Below are 25638 nucleotides of genomic sequence, written 5' to 3'. Positions count from 1 at the left end.
GGTGGACTGGAGTTGTGTTTTGTTGTAGCTGTAGGTACTTTCCGTTCAGCACAGAATGCAAACTCCTGCGGTTGCCTTGTGCACAGTGGTGTTTCCCAGCACCCCTCCCGCGTCCTCAGTCTAGTACGTCTGCCACAGCTGGGCACATCGTTGCCTTTATAACTGCACGTGAGGCCGGCGGTGGGGTGGGGATGGCAGGGGCACTCCTCGGTTTTCCTGGTCTGGCTGGGACCGCACTCAGGCCCGGTCCCTGAATGCCTGAGGCCCAGGTGGGAGGCTTTCTCAGCGTCCTTTTTCCTCTTCCCAGTGGCAGGCAAACTCTGCCCTCCCTAGGTGGGAGTTTGGGGTTGGCAGCAAGTTTCTTGCCCTTCCTTCCAGGGGGAGTCGATCTCTCCTTGATGTCATCTCAGAACCCGGGCCTACTGTCTACCTCCCAGGGGCAGATGCATTGGCTTCTGCGCTCCCCTAGCAGTAGTGGACTTTTCCCTGAGAGTGCGATGGCGGGGTGAGGCAAGGGTGAGAGGAGGGGACTGAGCTCTGTCCTTTCCAGCATCAGGTGCCCTTTCCCTGGAAGGGGTGGAAGAGTTTCTTGCACTTCTCCCAGTGTCAGGTGTCGATTTTCCAAGAGAAGCTTCCAAGAAGCAAGTGGGGTTTTGTTCTCGATGCCATTTACAAGGGCTCTTTTCGGTCTCTTGCCTACTGTGCCCCCACTTTTTCTTGTAAGCACCCACTGAGGCCTCTGGAGGACTGTTGCTGAGTGAGTGTGGACTCTTGCTTATGTCTGGGCTTCCCAGGGATTCTGCACTCAATGGCCACCAGCACTTGGCCTTTAAATTTGTTAACATCTCAGTTACTTTGTTCTTGCTTACTTTTAGGGCACCAGTGTCTTCTCCATACTTAAGTTTAAACTTCCCTCTCATTAGAGGCGCTTATCACCCATTGGAGCTCTCGGTTCAGCTGATGGAGAGAGCGACCTCAGCTTTCTGACACACCGCTTATTCTTGCTTTTAGGGCGGGAATGAGGTTCTCTTACAGCTAGACTTTATTCTAGTTTTCTCCTTTTCTGTTTTTGTAGCCACCTTCTCCAGCAGTGAGAAACCTGGCTCACGTTATCCTTAATGTGTAGGCTCATTAGACCAGTCCTCCTGTATTTAATCAAGCTCTCATCACTGCCATCATCCCGTGCTACTCAAGGGTACCATCTGACCCCACTTGGGCTGACACCCCATACTAGGTCCCTGAAGTATCTGAATGCTATCCTCTACCCCTGTGTTTGTCCCCACTCCTGGCTTCCCTCCCTTTCCCACCCAGGCCCTAGCACCCTGTTCTAGGCTGTTGCCCTCTGGGGGTGTACTCCCAACTCTGCTTGGGCTCTGGTTCCCCACTCTGGACCACCTCATGGGGATGCCCTCCTCAACCTGCCTGAGCTGGGACATGCCTTGCTGCTCCCCCCCCCCCCCCGCCCCAACTTCACTGTGGCCCACCTAATCGCTGTGGGACCAATTTACGTGAAGAGGGAAAGAGAAAGAGGAAGGCTCATGTACTTCAACGACAAAAGACCGAGTTCCTGAGTTAGTAACCATCCTTTAGTGTAAATAGACTAATAAATATATTTTAAGCATCTGCATTTTGTCTTTCTAACAGGTTATGAAGTTCACGGGATGGAAAAAATACCAGAAGAAGGACCAGCACTTATAATTTTTTATCATGGAGCTATTCCCATAGATTTTTACTACTTCATGGCTAAAATTTTTATCCATAAAGGCAGGACTTGCCGAGTAGTAGCCGATCACTTTGTCTTTAAAATCCCAGGTAAACTTTGACTGTGGATAGTGGTATTAACGTGATCAAATTATGTTAAAGTCTGTGTCCTTGAGCTCTCTAGGATCATTTGGAAAAGCTTTTGCCTTTTTAGGGTAACACGCTTAGAACTCTAATTTGGGAGTATCTAATTATCCGATTTATGTGATATATCTAAATATAAAAACATGGTCAAAAATGTCACCTAATGTTTTTCTTTATTAACAGCTATTTTGTTATTATTTGTCTAAGTTAAATCCTGAACTTCCACTTAAAAAAATAAATTGTAACTTTTACCAAGGAATTAATTTATATTTTGCCATAGAAAGTAGTTGATTTTTCATATGATGAATTTTTCCATGAGATACTGATTTTTGGAGTTTAACTTCACAGTAATTAGAGTTTGATTACTGTTGGTATTCCAGCAAATCAAACTTACTTAAAACATCAGTGAGGGTATATTTTGTCTTCATGTAATAACATTGCTTCAGAAATCCTATCCTTAAGAGTCTGTGTGTCTTTTTCGTACTTGACTTGCCTGCTAGACTTACAGCTCTTAAAGTTAAGGACTATATTCTTCTTACTCTGTTCATAAAGGCTTATGCTTTTTAAAAATATTAATGAACCAAATGATTTCAAACTGTTTTTAAAAAGCCATTCTAAAATAAACTCCTTGGTAGTAAGTCTTATTTTCTTTTGTCACTGAATCACCAGAAATGAGCCAACAAAGTTTATCATTTGTTCTCTGGCATAATAAAAGCAAAAGCCACCCATCAACCAGAAAGACAAACACCAAGCAGTGAATTAAGTAACAGGGCCTTTCATAGGCACGGTTAATCTTTTGGGTGTCCTTGTGTACTAAAAAGCCATTTGTACTCTGCTTAAACTAAATTGTCCAGGAAAGGTTTTTCTTTAGAAAGTAATTGTGATCACTTTATAATAAATTTGAAAACTAGAGAAAAGGAGAGCATCATTATAATCTTACCACCCTAACATAACCAGTTATTGTTTTGATTTATTGTACTTCATTTTTCATTTGCATAATTTTGCATGTTATGCAATCACTTTTGTGTTCTTCTTTATAAAATTGTGATGTTAGCATTAACATTGTACCATGCTTTATAAAGAATCGTTTTAATGTAGGGCTAAAATACTTACTTGACTAGTTTTCTCTTAGAGAACATTAGCTTGCTTGCATTGTTTTTCTTTTTATATGTAATGTGCATATTTTTATTTAGCATTTGGCTTGAAATTTCCCCTTTATGATCTTGTAATTTATGAAACCCATTATGAAAATGTATCTAATTAAATCAGTGAGCTTTTAATATAATGGGGGTGAATAGTCTTTCAATCTTAATAATATGTATAATCTTGCTTTAGAACCTTAAACCTGTGAGAAGTTTGGTTAGTCTGCACAGTCTTCACTACCCAGTTTTCAGTTCTCAAGAATAATGTATACGCTAACATCAGCCCTCCAGAGTTCCAGTGTAGGATTTGGTTAAAATATTTAGTTACTAACAGGATTATTTCTTTCATCCATAAATAGTTGCGCTTTGAAAAACTGTATAATAGTAAGACCTGGAATTGGCTGTTACTGAATTAAATACTCACTTTATTAAAAACTCTTAAAAAAACCAAACCTCTTAATGATTTTGCTATTATTGATTTTAAAAATTTAATTGTGAGAGTAACATCATCTAACTTCGAATTTCAGTTGATTTGATTATGGCTTGCCAATTTTGGTAGGGCTAAGCATAGTCAGATTTACATTCTCCTGAGTGATTCTCTTTCTTATAGGGCTAAAGGAAGATTAGATTTGTGATTGCTGATGGGATATCATTTCTGACTGCTCTAGTAAATATTATAGACAGTGTTTGGCCCTGAGATGCAGTGGAAGGGGCTTTGGAGTAGACATACCTGGACCGGAATCTCTGCCCTGCCATTTGCTAGATGTGTCACGTTGAGCAAGAGACTCATTGAGCCAACTTTCTTTGTCTGTAAAATGGGCGCCAGAATCCCTGTTTTCCATGGTTTTTGTGAGTTTTAATTAAGAGTTTGAATATGTCCAGTAGCCCGAATAGCAGGTGATCCGTGAGGAGGTGCTCAGTAGGAGGTGATGAGTAAGTCATAGTAGCCGTTACTTTACCAGCAATATTAATTGTACGTAAACCCTAAGAGTTCTTGTTGATCTAAAAAGAAGTAAAAAAAGGAATTTACTAATTTAAGTGTAGATATTAAGTTCTGTGGGTTGCAAATGTTTTTGTTTTGAAGAATTGGACAAGAAGTACTTAAGACATATCTTCATGCTAATGTTTCTTACAGGGTTTAGTTTATTACTTGATGTATTTTGTGCTCTACATGGACCAAGAGAAAAATGTGTTGAAATTCTGAGGAGTGGTCACTTGTTAGCTATTTCACCAGGTGGAGTTCGAGAAGCCCTAATTAGTGATGAAACCTACAACATCATTTGGGGTAATCGTAAAGGCTTCGCTCAGGTTGCAATTGATGCAAAAGTGGTGAGTTGTATAAAACCAATTATTAAAGTAAAGCTAGGTTGAATTTAAAATAAATGCTTACATAGTGAGCCAGAGTATATAAGAATTTAGATCCTTTCATTGCACTACTTAAAAATCAGCGTACGCGTAACTCTTTGTAAGGTAGCAGTGGAGAAGTTGTGCATGGGATGTCACCTCCACATCAGTCTGGAAATTTGGCAGATAGCCACCAAAGTTTTATTTCGCATTTCAAAAGCTGACTTTTAATCAGATTTGTAAAATTTTTTGTGTTCCTTCAGTCATACCTTGTTCAAAAGTGTCATCAGTTCAGTTCTATGTATTTTAGTCCTTTGGTATGATTGAATTGGCATATTTTCAGTGACGGTCGTTGGTTGGTTTCACTGCAATTCTTTTATCTGTGACCAATTTATCTACTCATAGGAATGCGTAGCTCCTGTTATTTTTTTATCAGCAAATGTGGTCAGCTCTCTGATTGTATTGAAGATGAGAAACAAATATTACTGTAACTTAGATCTTTTAAAAAGATTTTGATGAAAGAACTAGTCAATAAAATTAAGTGTTCCTCTGAGATCCACTGTAATTATTCTGTTTAGTAGACTGGAGAATGTGAATGCCATTTTGTCCTTTTCTTTTGCTTTGGAAAGTATTTCTCAACTTTTTGGTTTCCATATTGTACTTTATCCTGTGAAACACTTACTGATCACTTGTGGAATGTTCCTGTGTTTTCTGTTTTCATTTTAGATTGTCTGTCGGGAAAAGAAATGGTAGTGCCTTTGACCAGGATGGTGTTCTTTTTCTGGGCCAGTTAGTTAGAGGCTGCTGACAGTACTTCCCTGCGTCAGTGTTTTTCGTGTGCCCATTGCTGCTACATAGAGACCGGTGTGCACACTTTTAACTTGCCTGTTCAGCTCGCAGATACAGGCTCTTGATTAAAAACGAAGAGATTACAGATGACTCATTCTGACCCAAGACGGATATTTGAGGAAGAACGGGATTTTTCTTTTTTTTTTTTAACTGCAGAATTAAAATCCATTGAGTTTTAGTTTGTCCTGTACACATGTACATGTAACTACCAGAAGTTACTGCTGTGGCGCACTACTAATGTGATCCCAGGATAAGAGTTACTGCACTTGCCCAAGTGTTTAATAATAGACAACATACACATTTAAACACTATTGTCCTACTGTAGATTATAAGCTCCCTGAGAACGAGACCATCTACAGTGATTGGCATTTGGTAGTCATTGAATTGAATTGAATTGATTTTTTAAATACAACGTTAAGCACTACTAGAAAGGGACGTTTGAAGTTGAACTTTATGTTAATAGTATTACTGATACAGAAAATTAATTTATAGCACATTTTATTTCCCAAAGAGGCCTTTTTTTGAAAGCCATATAGCTTTTTTTTTCCTTAAGTTTATTTATTATTGGAGAGAGAGAGAGAGAGAGCACGAGTGAGGGAGGAGCAGAGAGAAAGGGAGAGAGAGAGGATCCTAAGCACGAAAGGCTTGAACTCTCACGTACTGTGAGATCACGACCTGAGTGGAAACCAAGAGTCAGATGCTTAACTGACTGAGCCACCCAGGCACCCCTGTTTCTCAAAGAGTCTTAAGCACTGATGTATAAAACAAAATTTTAGAATATATGTATAATGTAAAACAAAAGGATATATGCACCATTGTACAAAAATTAATGGTAATGAATGTAATATCTGTTAAAGCAATGATAAAAGCTAAAAACCTAACCAAAGATAGTTTAGTTTTCAGTTTATATTTTGAAAGAATTATTTCTTATAAAGTTTTAAGATAAAAATGACAAAAATAGATTTGGAATTAAATTGATCATGAGATTCTAATTTCTCATCCTTAACTTCACAGATTTAAGGAACATTGCCTGGACGAAGGCCTGAAAGAAAGAAATTACAGAGAGAAAGGAACTATTTTTTTCAATCTTTGGTAGCGTTTCTAGATAATTAAGTAAGATAATCCAGATCATTTAATTAAAGTTCCTGTATAAAACTTGGGAAAATTTTATAAACTGCCTTTTTTAAGTTTAAAAACAAAAATCTTTAACATTGTTGACTTACAAAATTGCATTAAATGTTTGGTAAATACTGTATCACCCCAACCTTTTGTAGTGCTTCTAAAGGCTTCACGTTGGTACTCCTGTATAGTCAGTAGGTGACGTATGTCATTATTCCAGTGTTGCAGATGAGGGAACTCAGGCACAGAGAGATGAAGGGACGGAGGGGTCGGGTCATACAGCAAGGCAGAAGCAAAGCAGAGCTTACACTGCGGGACTCCTGCCTGCATTTCACCGTGAGTCTGCTGACCTGGAGGTTAGGGGGACCCTCCGGATACGTGACGGAGCTCTTTCAATCATATATGGATCTAGTTGTGAATGCTACAAGTATCCCATCTGGAAAACCCCTTCACAGTCCTCACAGAACTATCATAAAGTTCCAGTAAAAATTTAAGACTGTTGCAGGAATAACTGCATTTAAATTGTGACATTATAACAAATTGAAGTGAAAAAAATCTAGATTGTCAGTGCAAGTGTACAAAATATTGGTAAAAATATTTAAGGTTTATCTGAAAGTTACAGGCTTTTTAATATGATCTAAATCACTCATTTTGTGAAATTCCTGAGAATTATCACTTTGAGAGGAATGTTTAGGTGACTTCATATCTAAATAGGTTGGGAAAATATTAGCCCATTTATTCAAGTTAGAAAACAAATAACTGATGTAAAAGAAAATAACAGTTGTTTTAATAAAATTGTTAATATGTATTATCTCAATGCACAAAATAACCTTTGTGATAGGATAATTATTGTTATTTCCATTTTGGTGATTTGTCCAGTGGTGCTCGTTTACTTTTAGTGGCAAAGTTTAGACTCTCAGACCATATTCACCTGATTCCCCAAGACTAGTTTTAACAAAATACACATTCTCTTTCTCTTGCACACACTTACACAGAGATACATGTATACTGCAAACAGTTTCATCGTAGGTTACTTATGCAAGTCCCTCATATACAAAGGGTGCATGAGGAAAGGGAGGAATAATTGTACTACAGTATCTGGTTGTAATAAAGTAATGCTTATGGTCTTAAGGCTGTAAGCTTGAATGCAAATCTAAGCGACCATATGCCCAGACTATAGCCTGGAATACTGAGCCTGCTAGGGTAAGCATTTTCCTGTTTAGGAAGTTCTAGAAATATCTAGCTTCTGGAGAGTAAGCTTTTTAAACGATGATATGTAACCTCAAGAGTCTTCATAAAGTGCACGCTTCAGCATAAACTTAGGGGTTCCTGCCACTCAGTAGACATAAATCCAGCAATACTGGTCAGAGAAGACAAAGGGTGTGTGTATATGTGAGCTGAAAGGTTTCTGTTCCTCTTTGGGCATTTTATGTTCTCAACTCTAAAGACATTTTATAACTCTTTAGAACGTTAGACTGTCAGCCAATTACTTTATTTCACAAAACTAGGGGTGGTTTCCTTGATCATAATCTGAATTTTTTACCTAAGAGTCCGTGTACTTTGTTTTATGTTTTAGCTTTGTGGATTAACGCCATGAAACTTTAAATTCTTCCACCGGAGTGCTTTTCTTTTCCTGACTTCTTTTTTTCCTAACTGGTTTAAGATTACTGCTGCCTGTTTCTGACATTTTGTATTCAGAGAATACAAACTAATCCATTACAGGCATTGTGTCTGTTCTGTGTACTCATTCCTTCTGTGATTCCTTCATTGCACTTCGTTTTAGCACCTAGTCTAGTCCAGGCACTGTTCCGGGTGCTGGGGACGCAGATGTGGGCAGAACAACGTCTCCGCTCTTAGGGGTCTTCCTTCCGCTGTGGGGAGAGATACAGTAAATAAATGGTCAGTGGTTCTATGTGAGCTAGTAAGTCGTAGGAAGAAAGCTGTGCCTTTAGTCCCTTTCCTTCAGTCCACCATAGTTTACTGTTCCCCACAGCTGAGTAAGAATGGCTTTGTAAAATGTCAGCTTATTTAAATATCTCAAGCCCTGCTCACCGAGGCAGGGAACTCTGTATTCGGCACAGACTGATGGTAGACTGGAAGTAAAGTGATACTCAGCTTTTTTTTCTTTCTGAAACATCGTTTAATTCGTTGGATTTTGTGTGCATATTAAGGTGTTTCTATTCAATTTTTTCTGTCTACTTCAGTTTCACCATGGTAGAACCTCCTTACGTGATCCTTTGCTATTTCATCATTGTTTTAGGACATTTAGTTAAGGTCTCCGTTTAAAAAACCATGCTTAATCAGTGATATTCATAGGATAATAAAAACCATGAACTTGTGAGCAGAAATGCTCTAAAATTAATGATAAAAGGAATTGTTTTCTGTATATGCTTTTCCTTTTTTTTTTTTTTGCAGTGAGTCTTATACTTTTCATTGATGTTGAACATTTTTAGATTTCATAAGCTCACACAAAAAAGTGTTTCAGTAATTCTGCGACAGCATCTTGCCAAAACCTGTCATTTAAATTCATATGTATTTCCCCATACAGGGACCTCTGCCTTGTAACTTTTCTCCAGTCAGCATACTCTTCAGTGGACCGCTAAGATCAATTTACCATATTCATTTTATTCCGTGAAATTAATGATTTTGGTAATCCTCATTTTGAGTTTCAAGGGTTTATGTGGAACGATAGGAAAGTTGGCAAATGAAATATTATATATCGCCACTAGAGGGTAGTAGTTCCAATTTTTATTTTTACAAATGATCAAGTTAAATTTAGTCTTATAAATCACACTAGTGATAAAAGTATACCTTTATTTTTAAAATACCTCATTTTCATAATCTTAAACAGGCCCCCAAAAGTTTGCATTACTGACTCAATGGTGATATTGAATGGATCAATATATTTACTTTTTAATTCAAATTCTCTCTAGCCCATTATTCCTATGTTTACACAAAATATTCGAGAAGGATTTAGATCACTTGGAGGAACAAGTAAGTTCTGATTCATATGGTTTTTCTAATTTTAATGTAATATTTAGATTATAGTAGTTTAAATATTTGGACTTTTGAACCCTATAAGAGATCCTTTTGAGTTATTACTTTAGATAATGAATTTATTATTTAGATGTTTTTCTATTTAAAGTCTAAACGATAACTCATTCTAAGTAATGGCAGTTCTTAGATGTTAGATTTTTGTTGAGAATCTCATCTACATACTGAAGCTTATTTGTTGTGGGCTTAAAATTACAGTGAGTTATCTAATTTCCTGGGTTGAACCACGTTGTTGAGGTTTAGAACAAATGTACCCATGACTCAGACTGCCTTCCTGACTCACTGCTGCATGAGTTTCAGCTTTAAAAATGGATGACAATATGATATTGAATTAAGATTAACGACACAAGGATGTATCATCTGCTTTGGTTCATATCTGTTACTTCTTATTTTTTGCTTTTTACAATATTTTGAACCATGATATGTTTATATTATAAAGTTCTTTTTGCCTAACTTTAATTTATGGGTAACAAAATAAGCTTTGAGTGTAGTTAGAGGAGAGATAACATTTAGATGTGCTTTTTCTTTGCAGTTTCTCTGTTGTTTTCTTTTTATTTTGAGATTTTCATAGTTTGTTTTTATATCCTGTGGTTTATATATTATATTCGATTGATTATATTTTGTATCCCTAGCAATATATTGTTCCTATCCCCATGCAGATCTCCTCTTGAAGAACTTTAAATTTCTGTTGTCTGTTTTATGTCTGATGTTGGTATATCGTTGATATTCTATTACATTTTTTAGGTATTACTCCCCCCCCCCCTTTTTTTCAAATGTAAAGTGGAAAGTGATGTGATATTTAACTGTTGTGGATTATTTCTTACAGTAGAATTATTTCTTCTAATTTTCTCCCAGGTCATTTCTTCAGAATTTAAGTTGCATACCAAAAATTATTCTAATTTTGTTTCTTTAATTATAAAGTGGTTTAAAAATTACTGTTGCTGCTTTTTGACTTTCTTTTTTACTTAGTTCATCAGTTTATTTTACATTATTGCCACTTGCAATCCTGCTAAATTTTGTTGGTCACTAACATTAGTAATTCTTTGCTGCTCTGCAGTTTTCTTAATTTACAATATTTTTTTCTTTACCTGGTTTATTGGTGCATTGTAGTTTCACGTTTACGTGAATTTATCTTACCCTTTTCTTTTTTTTTCTTTTATTCATACAAGCCTGTTTTTGTGAGTCTCTAGACGTTTTAGCTTCTAGCTTTGGGTTATAGTCTTTACCCTTTGTTTTGTAATAATAGTAATTGATTTGCCTTTTTAAAATTCTCTTATTTTTGAAAGCTCATTTAAAAAAAAAAATGAACAAACCTATTTTGGGGGGCATTTTTAGGTTCCCAGAAAAATTGAGCAGAAAATGCAGAGTACTGACACAGCTTCTCACCACCCCCCAGTTGCCCTTATTGTTAACATCTTACATTAGTATGCTCCATTAGTTACAAGTGATGAAAAGCTCATCTTAAAAAAACGTATATTGTACTAATTGCCCGGGGGTGATATTGTTTGCCACCTTCCTCTAAGTCTTACATATTAATTTGAAAGTTACAATTATGTGCCCAGAATATTTAACCCATGAAAATAATTTGTTTACTTTAAAACAGGGTTATTTAGATGGCTTTATGAAAAATTCCGCTATCCATTTGCTCCGATGTATGGAGGTTTTCCTGTGAAATTACGCACCTATTTAGGGGAGCCTATTCCTTATGATCCAAAGATAACAGCAGAAGAATTAGCTGAAAAGGTAAATTATTGTTTCTTTCTTAATCTTTGAACAGAGTTTTCCTTTTAAGTACTGTATTAAAAATGACTTCACTACTTTATCCTCCAAACGTGGTCTAGACCAGTTGTGATTTCCTCCCCGCAGGGGACGTTTGGCAGGATCTGGAGACTGTTTTTATTGTCATGACAGGCAGGACCCGGGAGGTGGTGGTGCTACTGGCATTTAGTGGGTAGAGGCCAGGGATGCTGGTAAACATCGTACGATGCCTAAGTAAGCCCCCCACCGCAGAGCTACTCAGTTTAAAATGTCAAACGTGCCGAAGTCGGGGCTCTTGGCTCTTGGTAAGTAAAAGGTTTCATAAGTGATGTTCAGAAGGACAAAGATTTGACCTCCATGAAAAGAAAAGTATTGTTCTTGCTTGATGGAAGTATCTTGGGAGGAGAATGGAAGAGTGTTGAAGGGTGTGGGTGATGAAATCCGATTGCTCCCAGCTCCACAGCTTGCCGTGTGACCTCAGGGAGTCCACAGCTCGCTCCGTTAGTGTGCAGAACCGGGAAGAGAATAGTACCCTCTCATAGTTGTCCCTGAGCATTACATGAGGTTACGCAAGGTCGTTGTTGAGAACAGTGAGTGGCAGATAGTAAGCGCTTCACGAATGCTGGATAGTAACGCTGTTAACACCAGTGAGTCCTGTTGTCCTAGGAACTTACAGTCTAGTGAGGGAGCTAAATAACTAAATGGGGGCTTATATGGTGACGTGTTACCACGGTGGTGTGCTTACGGCAAGGTCTTTTAACCTGGGCACTGTGGGCGTTTTGCTGTGGGTGCTGTCCTGTGCACTGTGGGATGTTTACCGCCACCATCTCTGGCCTCTATTCACTAGATGCCAGTAGCACTCCCCATCCTCACCCCTCACTCGTTGTGATCATAGAAAATGCCTCTAGACCTTTCCGTATGATCCCCAACGGGGCAAAATCCGATCTGATTGAGAACTTCTGTCTTAGGACATCATGGAAGCACAAAGGGAAGCTATCTAACTTGGATTAGGGATGCCTCCTGGAGAGAGGTGATGCTTGAATTCGGCTTTGAAAGACAAGGAATTAGCTGGACAGAGGGTACTGAGGTAGAGGAAACAATGTATAAAGGGATGGTGTTATGAAATAGCATAAAATCTTTGGGGAGTTGAGAGTGGTCTTGTATAGCTACAGGGATATCATAGGCGATGGGGCTAGAAACACAGGAATGGTCTGGACTAGGATGGCCTATAATTGATTTTGTTTCCTGAAAGCAGGTGGGGGGGTGCTCTTGAACATAGATGAATGGTATAATAGGTTTGCGTTTGGCAAGATCACTGGAAGCGATACGGAGGCTGAATTTGAGCGAGACCAGTAGAAGCTCAGAGGGGAAAAAGACTGCTTTGTGAAGGAAAAAATAGGAAAAGCTTCCTGGAGTGAGGGCATTTGTGGTGGGTCTTGAAAGAAGGGCGTGGCTTGGTCCTGTGGACTTGGGGCTGGAGGAAGAGTATGAACAAAGATGCGGTGGTTGGAGAGTTGACCATATACCACCAGTGTTAGTTAGAACGGCAAGGTTGGAAAAGACTGCCTAACAAATTCTCCAGGGATTTTGCAAACGCATTAAAGTCTCCAAGAAGCTCTGCAATGAAGTCTATTTAACTGTTTCAAAGGGCATTTCCCAGTCTTAGATGACCAAAACCTCCTTGTTTTTCCTGGATTAGCAGCTGTGGAATAAACTTGGGGAATCAGTAGCTTGGTGGGTAGGGTTTGGTTGAGATGCTGCTGGATAAGTAAGTAGCTACATTTTTAGGCCCTTAACTATCAGACTAGGGAATTTGTCTACCAGATAACATTTCAGTGAGGAAAGGTCTCTGCTTGGGAGTGGCTCATATCAGTTTCATTCACATTTACGAGGCCCAAACAAGCAGATGTATAATCCGTTTCTCTACAATGGTTGGCGAAGATGACTGTAGCGATTGTGATCACTTAGATACATATGATTATAAGTGCACTCTTTAAGAGCAGGGCTCATGCTGTTGAATTCTTGGGTCTCCAGTTCCCAGCACCATGTTAGGTATTTAATTAGATCTCAGTAAATGTTTGATGAATGAGTGAATCACTTAGTGGTCTCTTTAGCTACTTGAAGAAGAGCAAGGGACAGATTTGAGAGATTTTACAGAGATAGAACGTACCAGACTTGAAAACTGATTCTATAGCTACCTGTAGGATATGTCCATATGTATTATATGCATAGGTGTTTAAAAATACTTGATGATGAAAATTGAGAAGTAATCCGCGTCCGCGTGAGACAGTTACTGAAGTCATGAGCTTCATTCACAAAGCAGGTTAGAGACAGAAGACTGAGGACAGACGGGAGGACAGGGAAGAACACACGAGGGGCATGCTGAGGACGACAGCCAAAGCTGTGGAGACGTGGAGAAAAGACAATTTGTGTGAGAGAAGCCAGCCGGCGAGGATGTTTACACAATAGGAATGACTGGTAATATTCATTCCTGCAAAGAGATCAGGAAGGATGAGGATGAGAAAAGCCCACTCAGCTTGCAGTTACATCTTCAGAAAGTATGAAACTACGTGAAAGCCATAAATTGAATGGCTTCTGTTGAATCACCTGGAAAATGGTGTGAGTGTGTTTTGATTATGACTTTTATACCAGCCGTAGGTATGTGTAGTGTGATTTCTTTCAAGTTTTTTAATTTTTTTTTTTTAACGTTTATTTATTTTTGAGACACAGAGAGACACAGCATGAACAGGGGAGGGGCAGAGAGAGAGGGAGACACAGAATCTGAAACAGGCTCCAGGCTCTGAGCTGTCAGCACAGAGCCCGACGCAGGGCTCGAACTCACGGACTGTGAGATCGTGACCTGAGCCGAAGTCGGACGCTTAACTGACTGAGCCACCCAGGCGCCCCTCTTTCAAGTTTTTTAAATTATAGTCAAAACCACAACGTTTATTAGCCGTTTTTAAGTGTATGCTTTATCAGTGCCAAATATATTCACGTGTGCGGCCAATCTCCAGTCTCTGTACCCCCTGAAAACCTGCTGCCCATTCTTTCTTTTTTCTTTTTCATACATATCCGTCAGCTTTTTCTTCTGGTTCCTTCACGGGCCACGCGAGATTCTTGTTTTTCCCCCAGGTTTGTCGGGATACAAGCGACCAATAACATTGTAAAAGTTTAATGTGCAGCGTGAAGATGCGATACATGTGTATATTGCGAAATGATGGCCACGGTAAGGTTGGGTGCTCCCAGCACCTAATTGCCATTTTGTGTGCCCGTGGTGACAGTATTTAAGGCCTTTTCATTAGCAACTTTCTGATATATAATACGGTATTCTTAACTGTAGTCACTGTGCTGTACCTTAGATCCTCAGAACTTGCTCATCGTGTAACCGGAAGTTTGTACCCTTGACCAACATCTCCCTCTTCCTCCACGCCCTGGTAACGCCCCTATTCTGCTCTGCGTTTCCACGAATTCACCTCTTTTAGATTCCACATATGCGTGGAATCATACACCACGCAGAGCTTCTTCCTCCCCGCTGCCCCTGGCGACCACCATTCTGCCTTCTATGACTATGAGTTTGACCGCGGTAGAAAAGGGGAGTCATACAACGTTTGTCTTCTTGTGACTGGCTTGTTTCACTTAGCATAATCTCTTCAAGGTTCATCCATACTACAGCACGTGACAGAATTTCCTTCTGGTTTTTAAAGCTGAATAACACTCCGTTGTGTGTATGTACCACATGTCGTATCTTCATTCGTTCACCGATGCACGTTAGGGTTGCTTCCATTTCCTCTGCTGTTGTGAATAGTGCCGTGGTGGATATGGGTATACAGATATGTCTTCGAGACCCTGCTTTGAATTCTCTTGGATATATACTCAGAAGTCAGATTGCTGGATCCAAGGTAGAAAGAAAAAACTCCAGCTTCTCCCTCCCGGAGGGAAAAACCTAGTTCTTCCATACTGTGTCTTTCTTTCACTTGCACATCTCCTTTACTTTTACACAGAACATGACTTGCGACACTTCTGGTCACCAAATGTGTGGAGGGAGGCTTTGCTCCCACCAAGCAATTTTCTGACACCAGTTAGACATCCTGTCGCTTAACTCATTTCGGACACTGTCGACCTGGAAATAGTATAGATCCCACCGGTTAAGGAATCAGTCCCACAAGACTGCTCCCACCCCACTCCAGATGCGAATCACGAGTAGTGGGTCCCCAGGTAACCTGCAACTTCTGTTCAGTTTGGCTACAAATTGGAGGTTCCCAGGACCCCTCCCAGGTTCAATTATTTTGATGTATTGGTTCACAGAACCCAGGAATACACTTACTTACTTTACCGGTTTATTAAAGGATGTGATAAAGGATACAGATGACCAGCCAGATAAAGAGATACGTAGGGCAAGGAATGGGAGGGCCTCAACTGCAGGGCCCCTGTGGAGTTAGGGCGTGCCACCCTTCCTGGTGTGGATGTGTTCACCCGCCTGGAATGGAAGCTCCCTGAACTCTGTACTGTTGGGATTCTATGGAGGCTTCCTCACATAGGCGCGATCGATTGTTAACTCCGTTTCCAGCTCCTCTCCCCTCTCTGGGGCATGATGGAGTAGAGCTGAAAATTCCAAGCTTCTAATCATAGTTTGGTCTTTCTGGTGACCTGCCCTTATTCAGAAGACATCCAGGAATCCAGTAGAACAAAAGACACTTTTATCACCCAGGAAATTATAAGGATTTCAGGAGCACTGTGTGCTGACTGGAGTCAGAGACCAACTATTAGAACGAAAGATGTTCAGTGCCCTTACCGCTTAGGACATAGTAAGAGTTTTAGGAGCTCTGTGCCAGGAACCAGGGGTAGAGACCAATATATATTTTCTATTATCTTGCAGTGCAATCGTTCTTTTTTAATTTTGGGGGGGGGACCCTCATCCATACAGTTTTCTGTAGTTGGCCATGCCATTTTACATCCCTACCAATAGGGCACAAGGGTTCCAGGTTCTCTGCATCCTCACCAACACTTGTTACTTTCTGTTTTTTGTTTCGTTTGTGATAGCAGCCAACCTAATGGGTGTGAGGTAATATGTCATTATAGTTTTGGTACGCATTTCCCTGACTAGTGGTGTTGAGCACCTTTTCATATGCCTTGGAGAAATGTGTGTTCAAGGTGTTGGCTCATTTTTAAAGTCATGTTATTTGGATTTTTTTTGTTGTGGAATTGTAGAAGTTCTTTATTCTGGATGTCCTCTTTACTATATATATGATTGGCAAATATTTTCCCTCATCCTGTAGGTTCCTTTTCACCCGGTTGATTGTTCCTTTTTATGTACAGAAGTTTTTGAGTTTGATGGAGCCCTGTTTGTCTATTTTTGCTTTTGTTGCCTGTGCTTTTGGTGTCATATTCAAGAAATGGTTGCCAAGTCCAGTGTTATGAAGCTTTCCGTCCTATATTTTCTCCTAGAAGGTTTATAGTTTTAAGTCTTATGTTTAGGTCTTTAATCCATTTCGAGATAATTTTTGCTTATGATGTAAGGCAAGGTTCAACTTTATTCCTTCTACTGTGGGTGTCTAGATTCCCCACCACTGTTTGTTGAAGAGACTGCCTTCCCCCCAATGTATGGTCTTCGCACCCTTGTCGAGGATCATTTGCCATACGTGCAAATGTTTATTTCTGTGTTGTCTGTTTTATTCCATTGGTCTATATGTTTGCCTTTATACCAGTACCACACTGTTTTGATTACTGTAGCTTTGTAGTATGTTCTGAAATGGGGAAGTATGAAGCCTACAACTTTGTTCTTCTTTTGGCTGCTTAGGGTCCTTTGAAATTGCAAATGAATGCTGCTGGGATTTTCATAGGGTTTGCCTTGAATCTGTAGATCACCTTGGATAATATGGACATCTTAACAATATTAAATCTTTTAATCCATGAACACAGGAGGTCTTTCTATGTATTTGCCTCTTTAATTTCTTTCAGCAGTGTTTTATAATTTTCAATGTATAAGACTTTCTCTTCCTCAGTTAAGTTTATTTCTAAGTATTTTACTCTTTTTGATGCGTTTATAAACAGGATTGGTTTTTTTTTTCAGATTGTTCATTGTTAGTGTATACAATTTTTGTGTTGTGTGTGGATTTTATATCCTGCAATTTTGCTGAATTTGTTTATTAGTTGTGTTTGTGAAGTCTTTAGGGTTTCCTGTATATAAAATCATGTCATCTGTGAACAGAGGTAATTTTACTTTTCCTTCTATGCATAAGTCTGATTTCATCCTATAGAGCAGGACTTATTACTGCCTTTTACACATAAGAAAACTGGATAATTTAGTTAGTTTTGCTAGGGTGTGTTGTGCTAACAACCAGCCAATCTCAGAGGCTAAGACAGGAAAGCTTACTTCTTGTTTATGTTATATTTCCCCTGAGATCCCTGTCCTCCTTCTCCTGGATTCAGGAGGATTCAGGTGGGATGTTGCCATGGTAAAAAGAAAATGTCAGGCACCGAGGTGGCTCAGTCGGTTAAGCATCTGACTCTTGATTTCAGCTCAAATCCAGGTCTGATGGTTTTGTGAGATTGAGGCCAGCCTCATGGCTCCATGCTGACAGAGTGGACCCTGCTCGGGATTCTCTCTCTCTCTCTACCCCTCCCCCCTCTCTCTCAATAAACAAACTTAAAAAAAAATGTCAGGAGTGAAAATTTTTAAAGCTTCTGTTTGTAGGTGGCTCACTTACTCCCACTGATATTTTATTTTATTTCTATTTTATTTATTTTTAAATGTTTATTTAGTTTTGAGAGCGAGAGAGTGAGCAGGGGAAGGGCAGAGAGAGAGGCAGACAGAGGATCTGAAGCAGGTTCTGCGATGACAGCAGAGAGCCTGATGCGGGGCCCACACTCACAAACCGCAAGATCATGACCCGAGACAAAATCAAGAGTCAGACACTTAACCGACCGAGCCACCCAGCTGCCCACTGACGTTTTATTGGCCAGTGCTGTCACATGGCCACCGTGGACTTCACGGGGACAGGATCTGTATTCCTCCCATAGGAAGATCCAAAAGAGAGAGGCCTGGTAGGCAGAGAGAGTGACTAACTATAATCTGCTCTACCATATTGGGACTCAGCCAGACCAGACACTTAGAAAAGAATGTACAGTTGAAACAACGATAATGTTACATTAGATGAGACCGTTCAAATCAAGCAGCTGACATGTAGGAAGTTTCACAAAGGTTAACAGTAAAGAAACATTATGCGCCCTTGTCTTTGCTTATGTGTCTCTGAACTTCATTCTTAGAAAACTTACCTCTGGGGCGCCTGGGTGGCTCAGTCGGTTAAGTGTCCGACTTCAGCTCAGGTCATGATCTCACAGTTCGTGGGTTCGAGCCCCGCGTTGGGCTCTGTGCTGACAGCTTAGAGCCTGGAGCCTGCTTCGGATTCTGCGTCTCCTTCTCTCTCTGCCCCTCCCCTTTCTCTCAAAAATAAATAAACGTTAAAAAAAAAATTAAACAATCAAAACACAGAAAACTTACCTTCAGTTACGCTGCTGGCTCATTAAATATACTCAGCACTTATCACCCTCCTTCATCCTGAAGACAAAGCTCCGTGACACTGGCTTTTAGAGTCCGCACATGCTGTCCGTGCAACATGACTCTTGTCTCATCCCGCGGCGATGCCTTACTGATGAGGCTCCGGGAGCCTGACGCCAGGGTGAGGCCTTACCCAGTGACATCGCTTCTGCCCACGTGCACTTTATCGTTAACACATTTCTGTGCTGCCCCCGACCTATGTGTTCTCCTGTAGGATATGTGAATTCTGTTTTGTTCTTTTACAACTTTTTCCTCCCTATGTCTTAAGATTTAAGTGGCTCAGAGCCAGTTAGGAACCCCTTTTACAAATACCATGTATTTTTAGGCACAAAGTAGAAGGTAACAGAAAAAGAGCAGAAAAAGCCTGGTGTGGAAGATTAGGGACCTGGGTTATGATCGTCACCCGTGTTACTCACCACCAGTCCTACCACTAGGCAGCAGCATCACTTTAGAGAAATACGTTCTTCCCCAGACCCCGATTTCCTTATTTGTAGAGCAGAGAAATTGAACTAAATGCTCTTCGGCATTTCTTTTAGGTCTCAAATTAAGTGAACCCTGTTCCCTTGTTTTCCTCAGTTAAGGAAAGTATATTCTGACAGTTAAACTCCAGTGCCTTGATTTTTCATATGAGAGCAGGATTTACTCACATTCGTGTCACTGGTAGGGTTAGGTATTTTATATAGTAAAACAGATAAATATAGTAAAAACTTACCAGTTTAAGTAAGGAAGAAAAGGCCTTTCTGAATCATCGAAATACCTCAGTTGTCCTCTCCAGTTGCTTTATGCGCTTTATTTTCAGTGCCTAAAGTAACAAGTAGTCTACCAAAGCATCGTGGAATTTCTTGGGGGAATTTACTTAAGTACATAGTTGCTGTATTCATATTTTGGATTGTAAGTTGTCATTATTGAACTAAAGTATACTGGAAATAAAGAACACTTAAAATTTTCCTTTTGTAATACATTGTCATGATTTTCCAGTCTTCATTGTTAATAATATAAGCATAAACTATAGGATAATCATCCCTGAATTATCACAAATTCAAAATTACTAGCAGCCAAATTAATGTAGAAATGAAACCTCATTTAAAAAATGGGTGATAGATTGTTCCGGCATTTGATTGCGGAGAACCATTTTGTAAGCACTATCTAAATCTAAATTAAAATATACTATGCTAATGCTGAAGAGGGCACTTGGGATATTTCCCGAAAGTTCTCTCAGTCTTAATCTCTCTATTGTTCTGTTTCTGTGTTTACAGTGTCTGTTTCTGTCTGTCTCTTTAACTCTCTCTCTCTAGTCTCATGCGCACATACACACACACATAGAAATATGGGTTTATTTATATATACACGCATATATCGTATACATGTGTCATAGAGGTGTAAAGAAGACGGAGAGAAGTGGATAATGTGAGTGGTATTTGGGAGGTAAAATAAATGGATGTGCTGATGGATGGATTGGCTATTGTGAGTGAGAAGCAAGAATTGTTAAGGATGGCTTCTAGGTTTGGGCTTACTTGGCTAGGTTGATGGTAGCGTCTTTGCTGAAACAGGGAAGGAACTAAGGAAAGGACAAAGTATGAGGTGCCTTTAAAACACTCAAGACCATTCCTGTCTGAAGCTGAGCGGGCTGGAGGTAAATGTTTAGGAGTCATCAGCAAATGAAAGGTAATTAAATTGTGGAAAGGGGAAAGATGACTGAACCTTTGAAGAATAAGTCAGTGGCAGATTTGGGGATTATAAATCTGCAAGGAAGATTGAAAAGGAGCAGCCTGAAAGTTAGAAGAAAACCTAGGTTTTCCTCCAGTATGAGAATTCCAGAAGCAAGATCAGGGGAGATTGAGAGGTCAAGTGAGATTAAAAGAATGTCCCTGACTGGAGCACCGTGGTGGCTCAGTCAGCTAAGCATCCGACTCTTTTTGGGCTCCGGCCGTGATCTCACCTGAGTCGGGCTCCGCACTGACAGTGCAGAGCCTGCTTGGGATTCTCGCGCTCTCCCTCTCTCTCTCTGCCCCTCCCCCCCCACTGGCACGCACACTCACACTCTCTTGAAATAAATAAATAAACTTAAAAAAAAAAATGTCATCGGGTTTGGTGACAGAAGAGTATCATTGGTGATTTTGCAAGCGTTGTATTTTCTTAATGCATTGCCCCGATATTTCTCCACCCCAAAGCCTTCCTTGACGCTTCAGTTCATATTAAACAAAGTCTATACTTTCTCACTTGGTGTTTGACAGCCTCATGATTTAATTGAATTATAATTTTAGAGCCTTCTACCACCCAGCTTCAGAACACATACCTGAAAGTCCAGCCAAGCTCCCTAACCCACCTGTCCTTAGCCAGTTGTTTTCCTGTGGTCTTTTGCTTCCTGCTCTTGTCTCCACTGTCACTGAAATCTCACTGGTCCTTGGAGACCCAGGCCAGACAGTACCTTGTTCGTGTGTCCTTCCCCGTCACTGCCCACCAAATAAATGGGCTGTCGTCTGAACTTCTAGATACTTTCTTTTCACATCTCAGGTGGTAGATACAGCTTACAAGTGATCTTCATTGTTTTTTTTTTTTTTAATCTTTTTTTTAAAATGTTTTATTTTTGAGAAACAGAGAGAGACAGAGTGTGAGTGGGGCAGGTCAGACAGAGAGGGAGACACAGAATTCGAAGCAGGCTCCAGGATCTGAGCTGTCAGCACAGAACCCGAGGAGGGGCTTGAACCCACCAACTGTGAGCTCATGACCTGAGCCGAAGTCGGACACTTAACTGACTGAGCCACCCAGGCGCTCCCAAATGATCTAAGGTTTTTATTACTTTGTACTTGACCCACTACTAAGTTGCAAGCTTGAGATTAGAGACTTGTTTCACTAATGTTATAGCTTCCAAAGCATCTACTGTTTTCTAAATAAATGAATAAATTTTAAAGAACATACTTCACAAGAGACAGCCTTTATCACTTACTTTTAGTCACTGCCAAGTACCTGAAGACATGGTTGAAATTGCATTTAACCCTTATAATAAGTGTATGAAACAGTTCTCCTTTTACAGATATGCAAACTTGTGGTTCAGAGAAGCATATTTTTAAAATACATCTTTGGGGGGACGCCTGGGTGGCTCTGTCAGTTAAGCGTCCAACTTCGGCTCAGGTCATGATCTCACGGTTCGTGGGTTCGAGGCCCACATCAGGCTCTGTGCTGACAGCTCAGAGCCTGGAGCCTGCTTCGGATTCTGTATCTCCCTCTCTCTCTGCCCCTCCCCCACTCGCGCTCTGTCTTCTTCTGTCTCAAAAATAAACAGACATTAAAAAAATTTTTTTAAATACATCTTTGGGCTAGAGCTTCTTAATTATATTTAAAGGAGATGAAGCTGAGACTCTTAACTCTAGAGAACAAACTGATGGTTACCAGAAGGGAGCCGGGTTGGGGGGGAACAGGTGAAACTGGTGATGGGGATTAAGGAGGGCGCTTGTGATGATGAACAGCAGCGTGTAATGTATGGAAGTGATGAGTCACTATATTGTACACCTGAAACTAATATTCCGCTGTATGTTAACTGGAATTAAAAAAAACCCCTTTTTTACAAAAATAAAAGGGATGAGGGTCCAAGATTTATAAAAAGAAGGCTTATTAAAAGCTTGCCATCTAAAATAATGTACGTGTGTACATGCATGCATGATGTGCACACAGATTTTTTTTAGATAGCCACAAAGTGATATAAAAGAAAAGATTATTGAAATTTGTCATGAATTTAATGGGAAGCAAATCGTTTTAGGAGACACCTTGTTATATCCTAATTGGCTTTTCCATTGCTGTGACTTAAAGTCCTCTTAAACTGTCTAGAAATTGAGGCAGTGAACTAAAAGTGTATCAGCTCATTCATTGTTCTCACTTTTTCCTCTTGCTTTGCCTGATGTAATTGTGTGTATGTGATGAAAGAAACGTGCACACAAATTTATTCATGGGTAGGAAGGAGTAAAACTTCCTTCCCCATCTGCCCACTAGAAAAATGTCCTACGACTTTTGTCATTCCTCTTAGTGTTTATTGTATGCAAAGCATTGCTGTGCTCAGTGTTGGAGAAAGACGAAGCTGTGTCTTAAGGAGCTTACAGGGTGGTGTAGAAAATAGCCGTGTAACATTAACTGTGCTTCCAGCCTGGCAAGCGTGAGAACCACACGACGGGTGTGCTGAGAAGGAAAGCATTAATTTTGGGGAGAGAGGGATGCTCAATTAGGGAGGGCTTTTTGCAAGTAGTAGTATATTAAAATCTTTACAAAATGAATGATCTATTTTGAGAACTAAAAGAATAATGGCTTTTCTTTTGTTTTCTTAATAGACAAAGAATGCTGTTCAAGCTTTGATTGATAAGCACCAAAGAATACCAGGAAACATTATGAGTGCTTTGTTAGAACGTTTTCATAAAAAACAAAAGATCAACTCGAAGACGATTTAATACGTTTATATTAGTATGTTTGTGTCTCTAGTACTGTCTTCTAAATTTTGTAGGTTCTATAATTAGTATTTTTTAAAAAGAATGTTAATAAGCATCTTTTGCTGAACTTGTTTGTTTAAAATTGTATCGATTTTGCTTTTGCAATCAATTGTGTCAAAATTAAGCAGTAACTCATTACCTGCCTAATAATTCACAGAATGGTGTTTCTTTTTATAAATTCCTGATAATGTATGATAACTGTATAGATTTTAAAAACTAGGTTTATTAATAACAGCAATTTAGGCTAAACACACATTCCCAAATAACGCATCTAATTTCTGTATCTGTTGCATTGGGCTAATTTTGCAAGATGGCGGAATTCAGTACGGACACTTTAAATTGGAGAAGAAATACTCCTTTATCTGCCCTTCATTCCTTTCCCGACCTTGGGCAAATCACGTAATGTTCTTGTGCCTCAGCAATTCGCTTTTTAAAAACATAATAATGCTATGTTGAGGAGTGTTGTTTTAAATTCTTTATATTTGCTGTGACTGAGAACTGTAGAACTGAAATTATAAATGAATTAAACAATACCAAGAATTTTTAGAAGCTTATGTATATATTTGGTCCATAGGATCTTTAAATAATTTCTTTAGGTGTGATGTCAAGTTGCCAAGCACAATGGAAGAGGTATACCGTTTTTCAAATTGAATAAAAAAGAAATCCGGAGAAGTAAAATTTCTGATAATTATTCTTTTTTAGTATTATTTTTTAACAAGAATCTGTAGACAGACGATAGAGGGTGTACCGTGCTGTAACGTGGCGTTTAATAGTGGCAGGTGGGAATCACGGTTGTGTTCCGCGTTCCATGTAAGGGGCTGAGTCTGTAAAACCAGAGCAAGAAAGCTCCACTCTTACTCGGTACCATGGCTTATTGAGTGTGATTTTGCAGTCAGTCACGTGGTGTATTATTGTTCCATAAGAGTATACTTGAATGATGAATTTATGTGAACACAAAGCTTTCTGAAAAATTAATGGCTTTCAATTTGTTGTCTCCTTGAAATCTGAATTTTAGAAGTATTTACACAGAAGAGTACCAGAAATCAAATGCAGTATCTCCCGCTCCCTTTTTTAGATACTAAATTACCTGGATTTTTGTATAGGTTTTTGTATAACAAGTATATATGTATGATATGTGTGATGTATATAAAAGTAAGCAACATAAAATAAAAGTAAAGCTGAAGTACAGTTCATTTTCTTGTGAAATTACATACGCGACATTTTCTTATTTTAAAGTAATTTTTTTGTTTTACTGTTCATACGTTTTTCACCCACAATCCTATGTTGACAATCATCTATGTCAGCCACAATGAGTAAACCTTACTTTCTAGTGTAAGAAATATATTTTAATTTCGGTTCCAATGAAAAGAGTCAGTTAATGATTATTTGCAGCTTTTTTTCCCTCTGGCAGTGAGCAGTGTTTGTTTGAAAATCGATAAGTATTTCCAGAATGAATGAATAAATGATTATAAAACAAATGAGAATAATGTTTCGGGGCCACCATTGGGTTTTAAAAATGGAGGAAAGAACGATATTCATTGCTAATGTAGCAAAAGCTATTATTGTTTATACTGTTTAAGTTTTACTACTTCAAGCCATGTTCTCTACCCGGAATCTGTCCTGTCTTGCTCAGGACAAGATCTTTATCTTTGCTGTTTGAATTTAGATGCCATTTAGAAGAATGAGGGGATAGGAGTAAATACAGAAACACAAATAATAATGGAAAGGGGGTGTTGTTCACTCTTTGTGAAGGGAGTTTTTCATAAGCCTGATGAAAGCTAGGGACTCTCCAGAAGCAGGAACATGGCATAATTCTATGGGAGATTTTTCATATCCTTTTTAAAAAAACTTAAACTTAGAAACAATATCAAATACTATTGCAGAAAAGTTGCAATAGTAGCACATAGTACTCCCACATACTCTTCACCCAGATTGGCCAATTGTTACGTTACATTGGTTTTATTCTCTTCACCCACCCCTCCTCCTATCTCTCTCCCCCATCCCATGTATATATTGTATAGATATTATATATATTATATATCTATATAGGTAGATGTTTTCTTTCTTTCAATTTTTTTCTTCTCGATTATAAGTCTGTCCATTTATAGCATCATAGAGCAATGACTGGAAATTTATCATTGATATCTAGTATTACCTGATCTGAAGACCGGATTCACATTTCACCAGTTGTCTCCATATTCTTTATATCAGTTTCTCTTCTGGATGCATGGTTCATAGCAGGATCACGTATTGCATTTAGTTTTACTATCTCTTGAGTCGCCTTTAGTCTGGAATGATTCCCCAGCCCTCCTTGGTCTCTGGCGATACTGACATTTTTGGAGAAGACAGACTGTTTGCTTTGTAGATACCCTTTACTCTGTTTTTCTCTGATATTTTTGTCATGATTTGAATCAGGCTATGCATTATTCCAGAAATACTACATAAATGATGCTGTGCTTTTTCAAGTGTTTCACATCACGAGGCACATAATGTC

The 25638-nt window shown here is 39.2% G+C and overlaps 1 protein-coding gene across 9 annotated transcripts in view; it reads left to right on the top strand.

Annotated features, from left to right (window-relative positions):
• The window catches only part of TMEM68 (transmembrane protein 68), a 60927-nt gene that overhangs the window by 18553 nt on the left and 16736 nt on the right, over positions 1-25638 (top strand). For 4 of the 9 annotated variants that reach the window (XM_078441512.2, XM_060610546.3, XM_060610547.3 and 1 more), the window contains 5 exons: positions 1645-1812; positions 4123-4316; positions 9233-9293; positions 10957-11096; positions 22989-24332. In XM_078441512.2, coding sequence (XP_078297638.1) covers positions 1645-1812; positions 4123-4316; positions 9233-9293; positions 10957-11096; positions 22989-23105 — 680 coding nt within the window. In that variant the 3' untranslated portion in view covers positions 23106-24332. Of the gene's footprint in view, positions 1-1644; positions 1813-4122; positions 4317-6194; positions 6294-9232; positions 9294-10956; positions 11097-22988; positions 24333-25638 lie in introns of those variants that run through there. The other 5 variants (XR_009603416.3, XM_060610550.3, XR_009603417.3 and 2 more) reach the window with 5 other exon arrangements.

The sequence above is a fragment of the Panthera onca genome, chromosome F2 (assembly GCF_046562875.1).
Source record: "Panthera onca isolate mPanOnc1 chromosome F2, mPanOnc1 haplotype 2, whole genome shotgun sequence".
In the NCBI taxonomy this organism is placed as follows: Eukaryota; Metazoa; Chordata; class Mammalia; order Carnivora; family Felidae; genus Panthera; species Panthera onca.
Note: the sequence above shows the minus strand (reverse complement) of the source record. Positions and strands in the feature narration are given on the sequence as shown.